The sequence below is a fragment of the Sardina pilchardus genome, chromosome 19 (assembly GCF_963854185.1).
Source record: "Sardina pilchardus chromosome 19, fSarPil1.1, whole genome shotgun sequence".
In the NCBI taxonomy this organism is placed as follows: domain Eukaryota; kingdom Metazoa; phylum Chordata; class Actinopteri; order Clupeiformes; family Clupeidae; genus Sardina; species Sardina pilchardus.
The window spans coordinates 22,598,413-22,613,939 of NC_085012.1; the positions used below are offsets into that span (position 1 = coordinate 22,598,413).

The 15,527-nt window shown below is 44.0% G+C and overlaps 1 protein-coding gene across 1 annotated transcript in view; it reads right to left on the reverse strand.

The window, feature by feature from the left end:
• Positions 1-13,765, reverse strand: part of vipr1b (vasoactive intestinal peptide receptor 1b) — a 61,922-nt gene extending 48,157 nt beyond the window's left edge. The window contains exons 1-2 of the mRNA XM_062521500.1: positions 13,561-13,765; positions 851-944 (exon numbers count right to left, since the gene is read on the reverse strand). Coding sequence (XP_062377484.1) covers positions 851-944; positions 13,561-13,617 — 151 coding nt within the window. The 5' untranslated portion in view covers positions 13,618-13,765. The remainder of the gene's footprint in view (positions 1-850; positions 945-13,560) is intronic.
• Between the last annotated feature and the right edge of the window lie 1,762 nt (positions 13,766-15,527).

Sequence of the window (15,527 nt, forward strand, 5' to 3'; positions counted from 1 at the left end):
GTGAGTCATTCAAAGCATTGTCGTGCTGTACATCGGAACAATACGCTGAAGAACATTTGTGGTCTTCACATCATCAAACAGGGGAACGGGTCTAGCAGTGGACCTCACAAATGCTATTCAGCCCGACTCCTCTTTCATTTGCCCGCTGTGACGGACTTGACTTTTAAAGCATCCTTCCACATCAAAAGAATTGCCAGCGCTTCCGTGATGGCCAAAGCAACAGCCTATCAAAAAGATGACTCACCCCGAATGGCCTATTACATGCCCTGGTGGTATTTTTGTGCTATAATTTGTACAAACATTCAACTCTGGGGGCCTCGGGGTTCCGGAGGGGGGTCTATGTCCAATAAGATATAGTTCTTTCTTCAACAGCTGTATTGTATTGCAAGGCAAAGGTCAGAAATCCCTTGGCACTAATGCTATCGGTTTCCCTTCACTTTCGATTACAGGCCAGGTAATGGATGTGCAATGGATGTTACTGTTTTACATCAAGCAACTCAAACTTGAAGCCATTGGCAACAAACTGTAATACTCAAAGAAGTCATACCTAACGTTGCATCATAGTGGACAAATGTGGACAGGACGGTGTGGACTGAGGGGAACTGAGTGGATATAAAGTGGAAAAGTATTGTCCTTACCGATTAATAAAATCTAACAATAAACACTCAAATGTCTAGTGTTTCTAGAGCCATTCATGTACCTAAACAGATGCTTTACCGTGAGCATTTTATTTTATTTATAGTGTAATTTGTTCCCCTTCGCCATGTGAGTAGCGGAAGGCTGCTTAGAGTATCTTGAAGATGGATAGGTGAAGCTGGAGAGTATGCATGGTTGCAGTCTGGAATGTTACCTGATGTGACATTTTCACTGATGTGTCTGCTCTCACAACGCTCCCGCTCCTGCGCGATTTCTTTTATAATTTCACACATCTGCACGCAGCAAGCCTGTAGAGTAGAAACAGGAGAGAGAGAGAGATATAGAAAGAGAGAGAGGGAGAGGAAGTGGAAATAGCGAAGGAAGAGATGGAGAAGGGCAGAGAGAGATTAGAGAATAGATATAAGAGATAGAGAGAGAAAGTGAGTGACAAAGGAAGAGAGGAAAAAAGGCGAAGAGAGGAAAAAAGGCGAAGAGAGAGAAGAGAGAATATTAAGAGAGTGGTTCAGTGACATCACAGCCAAAAAATGCCTCTCTATTTGAGCATCTCGACCTTTACGGCAGTCATGATCCCTTACACTGTTATGACATTCTTTACATAACATTACATCTCACATCACATACTCCACCCGGTCCCAACATTCTCTCTAAGACGCGTGAGCAGTGAGGACAACCAGGCAACAAAAAAGAGGCCAATCTCCCCTGCCGGCAACGGAGGACAAAGCCCACCCATGCCTGGCCGTTGGGGGGGGGGGGGGGGGGAGAGGGGTGGTGGGTGCATATAAGGGACGTGAAGGCGAGGGTGGCGGGGGCAACTGAGTAAGAGCGGGGGATTGCTCAGCATGGTCGCGTCAGCCAGCCACGACAAACCCAAGCTGACAGTCACCGGCAGAGAAGCCGTGGGTCAGTGAGAACACTATGCGGCGGTTTCGGGGACAGGCGGCTGGAGAAGGTCAGGGGAGACTCACCGCACGCAGGGGACAGAAGGTGGGGTCGGAGAGGTGCGGGTGTGCGTGTTTGGGTGGATGAGGATGGATACAGTGGGGAGCCGATTCAGCTTTTTTTGTGTTTGGAAAAGGGAGGACGTTGTTCGCCACCCCCACCCCCCCCAGCTATTTTGCTCGGATATGTAAGGAGTTGTGGGGGGAGGACAGTGAAAAGACGCCCTGTTCCAGTTTGACGCTCCAAAGGCTGTCTAAGGACATCTTTGACTCAATTGCCCTTATCTACAGTACACATGTCTGGGATGTACTGATGACTTGAGCTGGACTGATGATAAAATGGATCCCATAAGAGTTTATTTTTTAAAATCTACAGTGCAGTCTGGCAAGGGCTCTTTGCTTTTCCTGCACTATAGCCTCCGTGTTTAAACTTTCACGATCATGGCACTTACTGTAAAACATGCCTCACGACTAAAGAGGGATAAATAGTTCACTAACAGACTAAACAAAATAAATGGTTCAAAAACAGACTTGAAAAAAAACAAAACATCAACAAAGACCAATTAAGACAAATTATTTCTGGAGGTCTTTGCCAAAGTGATGAAAATCTCACGCTAGAAGCTCTGAAAGAATCTCAAGGGGATGTCCAAATATCTCACAATTTATTTTTTGTCCTTTCATGTATAATCTCTAGTATAATCTGACGTCTAATCTCTTCAAATGTTACTGTATGGGTGTTTTGACAGAAAGCAGAACTTGATATCTGTCGCTCTATCAGTTCTGTGAAAACAGTGGGAGGTGAAACCCATCTGGGAAAGAAAGCAGAAGACACAGTTAGGTCCAGAGGTGATCCCAGACAGTGACAGTTTACGAGGGACGATAAGGATGAGCACAGACGCACACAAAAACAAGTGTCCAACCGAAACTTCCCGGATCCTTGGTGTCCGTGCTCCCGGCCTTTATTTACATAGCTTACTTTACAGCGGCATTTAGAGAGAGGGTTCACAGCTGCTGCCAGCTGTGTGCCATGTGTGTGTGTGTGTGTGTGTGTGTGTGTGTGTGTGTGTGTGTGTGTGTGAGAGAGAGAGTGTTATTTTTTCTAACCGTGCCATAAACACTTAGGGCGCGTCTCAGTACATTAGGCTGCCACTCTCCGGCCTTGTCTTGTCTCTGCTCTGTGTGTGCTGGCTGCTGAGCCCTGCATCTATGGAGAGGTAGAGGAAGAGGAGGTAAAGAACGGAGAGGAGGAAAATAAAGAGGAAGAGGAGGTCTTCCTCAAGCACTTCGGCTTCCAATGAGAGGTGGGGATGATGGAGGAGTGTCTCGTAATAAGCAAAGAATATTTTTAAGGTTATTTGTCATATTTAGATTCAGGGTTTTTTTGCAGTGAGGATGAGGAGGAGGGGAAGAAAAAGGTAAAACCGGAAGTGGGAGGTCTTCCCTCTTCCCCTTACATTAGACATGCCCACGCACCCAAGGCAACATTACTCCTGCCAGAAATAAGAATGTTCCACGACCTTGTGGAGCTGCGGAGGCAATCACACCATCACAATGGAAGCGACCAGAGCCACATCTCTCTCTCTCTCTCTCTCTCTCTCTCTCTCTCTCTCTCTCCCTCTCTTTATGGCTCCAGATACTACCAGGCACTTGGAAGAAAGAGAGCACCTGATTCAGTATGCTATACAATGCACTGTAATACCTCCTGTGGTATTCCATATCAATGTGGCTTATGTTGATGATGTGTTGTTAACATACTGGCAGGCCATTATGCAAGAGCGTAACTCCCACCAGTGTATGCAAACGATGATGTAATAAATGCAGCCAATGATGGCATGATGACCTGTCATGTCCTGTAACAAATGACTGAGGACATACTGTTGTGGTCAGGCAGCTATTAGGCAGAGATCTCTATCTCTCTAAGATGTTTAGTCTATTCATAGCACACACACAGAGAGGCTTGGAGCGAACACTGCTCTTGGGATAGATTGAGCGCCCTGTTAGATGGATTAAAGCAGAGGGTCGAGAATATGAATACTGGAATATAATGTGGACTGGACAAGGTCAACACCTGACTCAGAACCAGAATAAAGCCAAGTCTGGGTCAGATCTGGGCCAGAACTGAGGCAGATCAGGGCCAAAATGGGTTCGGATCTGGGCCAGAGCCTCCTTTAATCTGAGTCGAGAACGCAGGCAGCACCTGCACGGTTACTCATGTGCTTGAACACCCCCCAGTATTTCACTTCCTAACATTCCGATGTTAAAGTACACACGGGAAAACTCACCTGAGCCAGAATTTTCTAACTGAAGTCATGAGTGGGAGACCTACTTTCACCGTACAGTTTCACAGAGTAGGGCCATTGATTTAATTCACTGAGCTGGTTTCTATGTTTGTTGATGATGTAAGGAGGAGGATAGAATACATTAGTCTGCCCATTTGTATTCATGCGGTCGAATCATCCGCAAGCATGCGCACACACAAACACAAACATATACTCACACACATACAGAGAGAGAGAGAGGGGGAGAGAGAGAGAGAGAGAAAGAAAGAGAGAGAGAGAGAGAGAGAGAGAGAGAGAGAGAGAGAGAGAGAGAGAGACGGGGGGAGGGGGGCTTAAGGCAAACAGTCGCATCATACCATTTTATTTTACTTGTCCCTCATTGAAATGCCGATTCACAATTTAATTATTCAAATCATTTCCTCAAACTTTGACTTTAAAACTGCAGTAGCAAAAAAAATAAAAACATCAGGTAACTCTCCGGAAATATCCAAATTTGCCTTTGCCCAGAATAGGTAATAGGATTTGTTCCACATCGTCTTATTTAGATGTTATTCAGAGACGGATAATACTTATGTAAGCTCTGGCTTGATGTCTAAAAGCTTAGCAAAGCTATTGTGCACTGTTTATTTCCTTTAATAATATTACAGAGCTAAAATCTGTCTAAGACCGTACACTAGAAAAAGAATCTTCACCAAAAAAATCTCCTCATCTGATGACCTTTCATGTGGCTTTGAACAAAAGCAGAACCAGAATCATAACCTTTGATACTGCACCAAAACAGTCTGGAGATATTGAAACCTCATGATTTCATTGCTAAGTCCAATTTGTTTGTTAGATATCCAATTCTTATCTACGTTAACATGGCAAAAAATGTTTCCCATTGAGTACTCTCAAAATATACTCATGTCCACAGTAAATAGGGTGAGCATATCACTAGATACCTGAATATCAGGTTTCCTTATACAAATAACAAATTACTAGTCTTACACTTCTTAGTTCTCACTATTTAGTTTCTAGACCCATGACTCATACTAAGTCCCTCTTATCCCAAGGATTTGCACAGGAATTCAGGGACCTAATTTATGGCACAAAATTTGTTCATCGACAACACACAACGCCGTGGCTTCCACACTTGAGCTATTGTATTGACACTGCAAATGAAACATCGACCCACACAAAAGGTGATCAATCTATGAATACACAAAGTGGGTGGGAACGTTGTTCTTGTTGTAATCATTAAGGAACTTTGGGCTGCTGCTCACCTTTAAATAAAAAAAAAGCTTCCATGTTATGCTGGGATTCAATTCCCCTTAGTGTTTCACATGAGCCTCTTCGCTCCAAAACAAAAACAAAAAATGAACCAACAAATGAGCAAATACCCTTTGGAGATGAAGGAGAGCAGACACAACACACTTGTTGGACTGGCTGCACATCTGAAGGATGGGGCAGACAGATGAGCCGGTGATTACCCCATAATCCAGTTGACTCTCACGAGTGAACCGCAAAGCCCCCTGGGATAGCCTGCACTGTAGAGGGGGACTGAATTCAGCCCTGGTACACCAAAAACAGTCGCCCACCAATAGTGGACAGAAAACAAAAATATGTGATTAAAATAAATATATATACTGTGACTGTATACATACTGTATACTGTATATATATGCATATATATATATACGGTGTATAAATATAGAATTAAATAAGTCTGTTTAAAATCGGATAAGTTATCTGTCGGGTTTCGGATTCTCCTAATAGGCCTACCCACCAGCGGTGACGAATGGCTACCCGCAGGGCAGAGGGCTTTCTTGTGAGAGCCTGTGACTGAGCTGAAGTGATGGAGCAAAAGTGTGAGAGCCCTCGTTTTGGGAGAGACACGTTTTTTCTTTTCTTTTCCCACCCACCAGACAGGTGCGAAAGTGGTGAAACGTAAAACAGGCCCGCCCGCAGGAGTGAACGTTGCTGTGGGGCATCCACAAGAAGACTCAGAAGTGTCTGGAGAAAAAGCGGCCGCCTTGAGCCGCCGGCGCGGTGTTAGCTACAGCTGACAACACGTGTTCGTTAATAACCACGGCTCCTGCGGGGGCGGTGCCAAAAGCAGGCTTGGGGAAATAACAACAGCAAAGCTTCGTTTTTAATTACTCCCCATCCCTAATCGTGGCCAAGGCCCTCTCCTCACCTTATATTAGCAGTGGCCGGAGGGAAGAGATGGAGAGACAGGAGGGTCGAGCACCTTCAGACATTAAGTTTATCGGTTTATTTATTCAGTCGATGTCCAATATTTTAATTAACTTGAACATTTTTACGTTTAAACTTTTCTTCTGATATACCATTCCCTAAATTACATACTGATATTTTGTTTACTATTTTAAACGCTCCATCTAGTGCACTTGGCCTCAATATATTAGACTATGACAGAGCCCTGTTTCCCGTCTCTGGTTACACTATTCATGTAAACATAGCTACAACACTTAAGCTATATGCAGATGTAACTACTTACAGTATGTGATTGTGATGTATGTACCATGATTACTAATCTCATGTGTAAACATGAAAACAGCCCGCTGTACAAATCTGCAATGAATCAGTGGACCAATTATCATGAAAAGAAAACTGCTGATAAAAAGAAATGTCCAACTGTGAGTAGCTTACCACCCTCGCAAAGATACCAAAATGTGTTTAGCAAGTGAAAAACATCATTAAAAAAACATTGTGAGGGGGGAGTTCAGTTCAGCTCTATCAGGCCAGTCAGAAGAAGGGGCACAAGGTTAACTTTATCCAAAATGACAGCACAGGGCCAGAGGGGGATTAATCGTGGTTGGAAAAAAAGGCGCTTCAGATTTGGTCGCACTGTGATAGGGGGGAAGGTGGGGGGGGGGGGGGGGGGGGTTGGTGGTGTCATGATGGAGTTATATCTCTCAGTGACGTGATGAATGCTGAAATTATCTTGTCAGGTAAAGCCAGCATCCAGAGTTGGCAGATGAGTGGGGGGACCGGCTGTCAGAGAGGAAACCAGTCACAGACATCATGTTATCAGCGGCCCTGCACTCACCTCTCCTGCCTCACAGTGAGGACAGTTACGGTCACTCCAGAGCACAGTCCTCTCAGTGATACCAGAAGCTCGACACAAGCACTGATGTGATGACGGCCTTTTAACTGTTCCGATACAGTGGGGTGGGTGGGGAGTGGTGCGGGCCGGGGGCCTAGGTGATGTCGTGCGTGATGGAGCAGTGGCAACGCCACCACCTGACTGATCGATTGCCAATTCCATTCCTGAGCCCTCCGTAGCAAGTCCATGTCACTTTGGATAAAAGCATCTGCAACCTACCAACCTTTAACTCTAATTCGACATGTCGTCACTGCAAATCCACAAAGCAAATTCACTCCCTATCCTCCGAGTGTCCACTCCACTCCATTGCCTTGCCGAGTGCCTCCTCTGAGGTTGTTTGCTGGGCTGATCTCCTCCTGCTCTCCATGTTTACCAGGGCCCACCTATCCTCCTGACTTGTCCTCATTACGCATTAATAAGCCCTACAGATGTTGTGAAGCCGTCAACTCTAACTGGAGGAGTAAAAAAAAACCTGTTGAGGGCCGATGAGTTTTCCTGTCTTTTTTTTTTTGGAGGAGTTGGGGGAGTGTGGGGCGCTGAGAGCTGAAGACCAACTGTCTGGACTAATTACGGCACCTCATTTTTCAAAAAAGAGAGGCTGGGAGCGGCAGGCTCAGGAGAAGCAGAGCAACGATGCTGCATGCAAATACACACACACACACACACACACACTCACAGGTGGGGGTGCCATTTGAGTGCATCTGCCCCCCCTAGAAAAGGTTTCAGTGCCACACGTTCCCCAGAGAGGATCTTAGAGGGTGGGTCATTTTTCAGTGTTCATCAGTTGCTGAGAGAAATCGCCCTGTGCGGTGACGATGACTCATGGAACCTGATTCTGCCACCCACACCTGTGCCGTGGCTACAGGACAGACCTGGCCACAGTCAACGTCTCCTACAGAGAGAAACGGCCACCTCCATGGCAAAAAAGATAGATCCAATGCACTCTTCTTCATATTTAAATAAGCTTAGTTCATTTGTGAACAAATACAATAATGTCAACATGTTTCAACCAACATGGCTTTCGTCAGGGCAGAAAAACAGAAAAATGACGAGCCCAGATCTTTATGGAGGGTTCTTCCTGGCAAAACGGACACCGTTAATGTCAACTGACCCATCGACACTTCCGGTAACCACCAGGACATCCCAGTTGTTGTCCTAGCTGGGGGATGGGGGGTTGGTGTCAAGGTCAGCTGTTACGACAGTAGTACAAAAACACCGCTAACTCCCTCTGTTTCTGGTACCACTGCCCAATTTCCTCCTCCTTCCCCCCAACTGAAACATCTAGATGGGCGGGATGTGGATGTTTAGAGAATGTGGCAATGCATCAGTTGACAGCCACTGACACCCCAACACGCACGCACGCACACAGCACGCACACACGCGCACACACACACACACCACACATACACACACAAGAACACAATATTTACAGGATCTGTCAGTGTATCACTTGACATCAACAACCACCCCGGTGTAGATGTAACTAATGTATTGTAACTGACACTACCAACACCCACCCCGCCCAGATGTTTACAGGAAGTGTCAATGCATCAGTTGGCAACCTCTGAAACCCCCAACACACACACCCTGGTGACTTTGTGCTAGACAGGAGGAGTTCTCGCTTCTTGTGGTTTGTTATCATGGGTTTGTTTTTTTTCAAGTTGACAACATGATGGCATAGAACATAAATGCACCCATCAGTTGCCACAACAACACAGCTCATAACAAACGCATTATGGAAGCATATTAATAAATGGAAAGAGAGAAGACTACTGCAAACAACATTTTTACAAGACCGCGGTTAGCAGGGCTGGAGTGAAAAAGCTGAAACATCCGTGGCATGTAAAACATCTTCTCGTTTTCAGACGAGCCTGGAGAGCCGCATATATATATCGCTGGCCCGGTTGCAACAGTTGGTAAATAATGACTACCCCCCCAACAAACGTCAACCACTTCCCATGTCCTCCGTCTGCTCTTCGTCAGGCGGATTCCTCCGACATCTCGCTTGCGGTTCGCACATTGCGGAGCACCTCGGCGGGCCCCAGCAGCCCCCGAGAGCACGCGGCCGCATCCCGCGATACATCACAAAACATGTCAGGGTTTGTTATGGTGAAGCGGGCCGCGCACACTGGGCGCGCGCTGCAGATGCTTGAGCGCTCGAGAGGCAGCTGTTTAGAAGTCTTTCACACAAATGCCTCTAATAGCCACAGAGAACACGAAAAGAGAAGGAGTGGGGGGGGCGTGGGGGGGGGGTGATGATTGGGTGCCTCTGTGTTGCGCCAGCCAGCTTGCTGAGGGAGACGGTCTGAACATTCATTCGCCTGCCACAGACACAGACACACACACACACACACACAGAGGCAAACACACACACACACACACACACACACACACACACACACACAACCATCATTGCCACCATCACACATGGCTCGCTTTAGCAACAATCCGGTTAACATTTGCTGATCACTCCTGAAGACCCCTCTGGGCATGCTCTCACTGCACACTCATCACTCAGACAATCACCACCACAAAGGGCAAGATTGTTTTTCGGTGTTCAGAGCAAATCGACCACCTCTAGCCGAAACTATCAACATACATTTCCGGACAATAGCCCCTGTTCAGAGAATGGAATTTTCCCGAAATGAGGGCAAATCGGGAGATAACGGCAGCTAATCTGGCAGACCGATAAGAGCTCCTGTTGTCCTGCTTGGTTTTGTTCTACTTTACGTAACAATTCACATGGTCCACATACATTTTTCATTTTATGGAGATTTTGTATATGCGTTTTCTATGGCTTAGCCTCCACTGGAATGCAAATAGGGAACATTTCGATGTGAGGAGGTTGCTGGCCCTACTTCACACTGTACTTACACAATTAGAAAAGCACCACTGTATCAAATGCAGCCTTTCAAAAGGGTGGATTTCGGTTTTTATCCAACTGCAGCAGGGCAATATTAGCATTGACACTGACTGGAGGCAACGATTCTTAAAAGAAGTTGTCATGGTAATTCAGTTATCGAAGGTCATACCAGAATTATTTGATTTCACTTTATTCTGTTCAAGGAAGTAAGAATCCTTTTTAATATAGAGGGATCTGGAGGATATCTGAAGATAATGACATGACCCTGAGGCAGTTAAAACGGTTATTGACATCTGAAGTTCCAACAAAGGATTATATGCCATACCATAGTATATCCCAGATTGAAAAAAATAATAATGCTACAGTACAGTATGTGCTTGAAATTGAACAAACTATTATGCTTTCTGTTATGGCACTATGAGGTCAGAGGTCAAATAAAAGTTCAAACAAAAGCACTAAGGGTGAGCCATGTAGGAACACGTGTGTTTCAATACAGCCTTATCTAATATCTTAAGTAACCCAAAATATATAAAGTATGCTTCATAAATTCCCCAAACTAGCTTTAAAAACCTGGTCTAAAACATGGAAAAATATATCTGTAGCCCAAGGTCTTGGTCATGGTTATCTAAAACTATAGATACCGGATTCCGGTCACATCCATGCCCTGTTGAATCTTGGATCATCTTGAATGGACAGCCCTTACTGAGTAAAACACTCACTTCAACTTCAAGTGAACGCTCTGAGACGTGTCCATGAATGAAATACCGTATGTCTAAATGCACATACATATGCATACACCCATGGAGGTCACCACACATGCACCATCTCTGCAATCATGGGAATATTTCCTTTAAAACGGAAATATTGGCAGTGGCAAGACAAACCGCACTGCCATCTTGGAAGGCAGCATTATGCCCATGTATCTCTGACAAATTGAGACACAGTGAGCGCAGTATCAATCATTCTCTCACTGATGAAGTCCTCCCGGGCTCCATGCCTCAGATGTCAAGAACGATTTGAACTCGAGCTGAAATAACACGCGCCTGACAGGGGAGGAGAGGGACATCATTCCGCTGCTGACTGCTTTTATTGGTCTACCGTTCACTGCTTCATCTGTTGTCTCAAACTCAGCCAGGCATCATTGTCACAGCATGCGTGTGTGTATGTGTGTGTGTGTGTTGCACACACCACGACACTCCCGTAAGACACCCAGGCAACAAGTAGTAACGCACTCCAAATACTCGGCTCCAATCGCACCAGCTCATCTAGTCTCATTATTGCCCTTTATTGTAAATGACGCCTGGGATTGGTAGCATTTGTGCGTCTGAGGAGAGATGGCTTCAATCAAGTGAATTTCAGAAAACAGTCCCGCTGTCTCGCTTAACTGGGAATAGCCCATTCAGCTTCCCCACGGCTTGTGGGGCAGAGAGACTAATGTGCCTTTTGTCATGTCTCAAAGATATCTCAGAGGCTAGGGAGGTGTGAAATACACAGGGCAATATCTATTTCCAAGAGGACATTACATGCAGGGTGATGGATGGGGTTTAGATAGTGGAGATACAGGAAGAGGAAGAATGAAGAAAAATACACCCAAAGGACAGAGCACACACCGTGCTGCAACAGGTCATAAGCAAAGGTGACACTCTAGGTGATTCACCTCAATGTGTTTCCATCTATCAGGCCCAACTGAGCTTGTGGATATCATTTGTATACAAGCTTTTCTGATTTTTAAGGGGCTGATATATTGCTATATTCCTATCACAGTGTGTGCAGGGGGGACCCCAGTATGTGCCACCATGTTTAAGATGGTGAACTTTTAATGACACCTGAACTGACAGATTATGCCATTTCCATTTTCCTTTCTCACAACAACAACTAATAATGTGCAAGGGAGGACAACATAACGCATGAGTTGGGTAAGTCTGAATGTCTTGTTCAACAGTGCATTACAGGAACATTTTACAACGAGATATTTCACACCAAAGTAACTATAATGGGGGACCATGTGAGCGCATATACAAATAATGTTCCAAGTCGCAGTAGTTGTTATTAGAATCACAACACCTCTCAATAACGACGCACGGTCGTTGAAGAGGGTCGCCAAACTGCAGTCGGTTACTTTCTGGACAAAACCTGTGCCACTGGCCCTCAGGCACACTAGTTGAGGTCAAACGTTAGGGTCAGAAATCCTGATCCTCATCTACCGCCATGCGATCAATTGCTATTACATCAAACGACAATCTGACGACATAAAGAAGTTGGAAACATACAGTGGGTATAGTAAGTATTCACACCCATGCTAAAGTTGACTAAAAAGAGGAATATAAAATCATCTTTTGAGAATTGATTGTAATGCCTTAATTAAAAAAATGAGTAAAAATCAAACCGCTAAGGACACTAATTTTCTTTGTGATTGAAGAATGTATCGTAAATAGATAAATGTTCTTCCTTAAATACAGGTTGCATAAGTAATTGACCCCTATGTTAAATTCCCATAGGAGCAGGAGGAATTTTTATATGTTTTTATTTTTAAAGTAAAAATTGTCATGGATCCAGAATATTATGCATCCTGATAAAGTTCCCTTGGCCTTTGAAATTAAAATAGCCCCACATCATCACATACCCTTCACCATAGCTAGAGATTGGCATGGTGCTTTTTTCCAGTTAGCCTATTAGCCTGTTTGATTTGCATTGAGCTCAATGAGCATCAAACAGGCTAATAGGCTAACTGGAAAAAGCACCATGCCAATCTCTAGCTATGGTGAAGGGTATGTGATGATGTGGGGCTATTTTAATTCCAAAGGCCAAGGGAACTTTATCAGGATGCATAATATCCTGGATCCATGAAATAGCTGGCCTTTAAAAATAAAAACATATAAAAAATCCTCCTGCTCCTATGGGAATTTAACATAGGGGTCAATTACTTATGCAACCTGTATTTAAGGAAGAACATTTATCTATTTACGATACATTCTTCAATCACAAAGAAAATGAGTGTCCTTAGCGGTTTGATTTTTACTCATTTTTTGGATTAAGGCATTACAATCAATTCTCAAAAGATGATTTTATATTCCTCTTTTTAGTCAACTTTAGCATGGGTGTGAATACTTACTATACCCACTGTATGGCACCTCCTAGAAGCCCATGACTCACCAAATGACGCATCACTTAGAGGCAGGTATCCTACTGACAATAAAATACAACTTACGTAAAATTAAAGTGAACTGTTTTATGTGTGCATCCTTGAAAGCTGACGCAGACACACCTATTGAAAGCCTTGGTGAAAGCTCCAGCACAACGGTTCCTTACTAACTACGTGATTCTCTACTGCTGTGATGTAAAGGAAAAATAATGCAATACTATACTGAAAACCACGAAAAAAATATTTTGCTAAAGTAATCAAGCCATCATTAACGACATATATTTTGTATAGCCTACTGTAAAATATTAATACCGAAGGGCAGAGTCACACAGCAGAGTGAGTTACTTCCAAAACATTTTAGAAACACCACATAGGCTACAATAACATTTAGAAACATCATGTATACTTTCATCAACCGATATATTTGATTTCGTTTTAAAATGCAAAGGTCACGCTTCATCTATCAAAAAAACACAGCTGCGCTGTCTGTTTTAATGCAAAGGTTCTGAGCGATAAACGTCCATCAGATATTGAAAAGCAGACCAGACAGAAATCACAGAATAACATTGTACTTACACCAGAAATTATGCAGCTCAATGTGGCAACAGTTATCACCAGTTTTGAGGCACCCATATCACCGCGATTTTAGGATACGCGCACTGCCAACTGTAAATGACCAATATCGTGGCCAAAGTTTCGAGCTACGGTGTGTTGTCGAGCAAGTACTTTTTGAAGATTACAAGTAGACTGTTTTTTTCCTCCTGAGAAGCTACTTCACACCTTCGAGGGCATCAGAAGTTGTGCTCCGAGCGCGTCTCTCACGCGAACCGTGTATGTACCATGCCCTCCCCATTCAGAAATCCAGTGGGCATGTTCATCATGACAGCTTGCTAACCAATCAGTTCGCTCCATAGTGGACACTCATGTCCACATTACTCTGAAGAGTTTTGAATATATTACATATTACTAAGTTTGTGTATTGTATTGTATTCCCGCAGTTCGTTGCACTCTTTTACGCACAGATTAGGTTTTCCATTTCGAAGACATTAGCCTATTTTATTCACTTTTCTGTGTGTTTTTAGGAATTTTACGTAGGAGGAACTCTGAGTTAAATGAAGCAAGCAGCGATAATCTGCGTAATGTAAACACATTAAAATGTTTTACGTGGATAGATGTGATAATGGATGGGGGGTAACAACAATTGGAGAGTAGTTGCCCAGGGCGTCATACAAGTTACGACCCCCGCTGGGCATGCTACTGCATATTCCTGGCAAAAAAATACTCGTCATTTCATCTTCACTAGATATGCTCTTCGTTATTTTGAGAAGCATACGAGGATTTCCATGTTATTTGTCCTGGGTGGTGAATGAGGCTCAGAAGAAACTAATGTATTCTTTTAGAATCGCAAATCCCGATTTAAGATGTAAAACTGGGAATTACTCCTCTGCTTCGCCTATCTTGCAATTCTCACGAGCATTGCGAACCAGAACAGATCACTGCAAATGGAGTACAGCTATAGTGGAATTCAATAACAGATGGCATTGTGCTGTTAACGATGCACCTGCCCCAGCTCTATACTCCACCCATATCAAGTTAAGGCTGATTGTGGTTTGGACAGGGGCAGGGGTCAATCACAGCTTGAACCCTCTGTTTGGGAGAGGGAGAGATAAAGTTGTTAAATACTAGTTTGCAGTCCCTGGCTTTCCACACATGCACATCCACTCTGACCTTTCCTCTCTCCTGTTCAAGACACTGAAAAGGACACTTTTGCCAGCGAAAGATAAAAAGGCAGGGCTGGCCGAGACAAGGGCAATGGAAGGCAGTGGGCTGTTACTTTCTTTCTTCTATTAGCTTGTCTTCATGCAGGCCATCTGCTTTAGGAGATGAAGTTTTTAAAAAACTTCATCAGTGAGACATGACGTGCATGCAAACCATCCTCAGAGAGCCAAGACATGCATTTACTCTAGCAGAATCACCAGGATGTTACTACAAAAGACTGCTTCAGTTCAACGACAGCAAAATTGCCAGCTTCATGACATTATGTCCCCTGGTATGAACATTTCACAAAAGGCTTTTTTTAAAAACAAATTATGATTTAGACTTTTCAGCCTTTTTCTCTCTGTCTCTCTCCTCCTCCTCCTCCATCTTCACTCATTTTTATTGAGAAGACAGGGAAAAGACTCAAAAGTTGAGCACAGCAATAATAGCCCTCAAGATAAATTGCTTCTGCTGTATCTGGCGTAGGTGGGGTGCATTTACAAAGTAAATCAGAGGGATCTTCTTCACACAAATCCACTTCTTGTTAGAAGGCATTGTAAAACAGGGATGTCTTACTTACCACACAGCTTTCTTGGGTATTCAGGTTTAAAACCTCATTGTGATTTTAATGGCAGAGAGGTATGAGGAACTGACAGAATAAAGTTGGTGATGGATGTGGTAAACCCACTCCAGCTCAGGACCACATAGGGAGTCAAGTCAAGCTTATTTATATAGCACATTTTATGCACAAGGGTTATTCAATGTGCATAAAATGAACAAAAGCA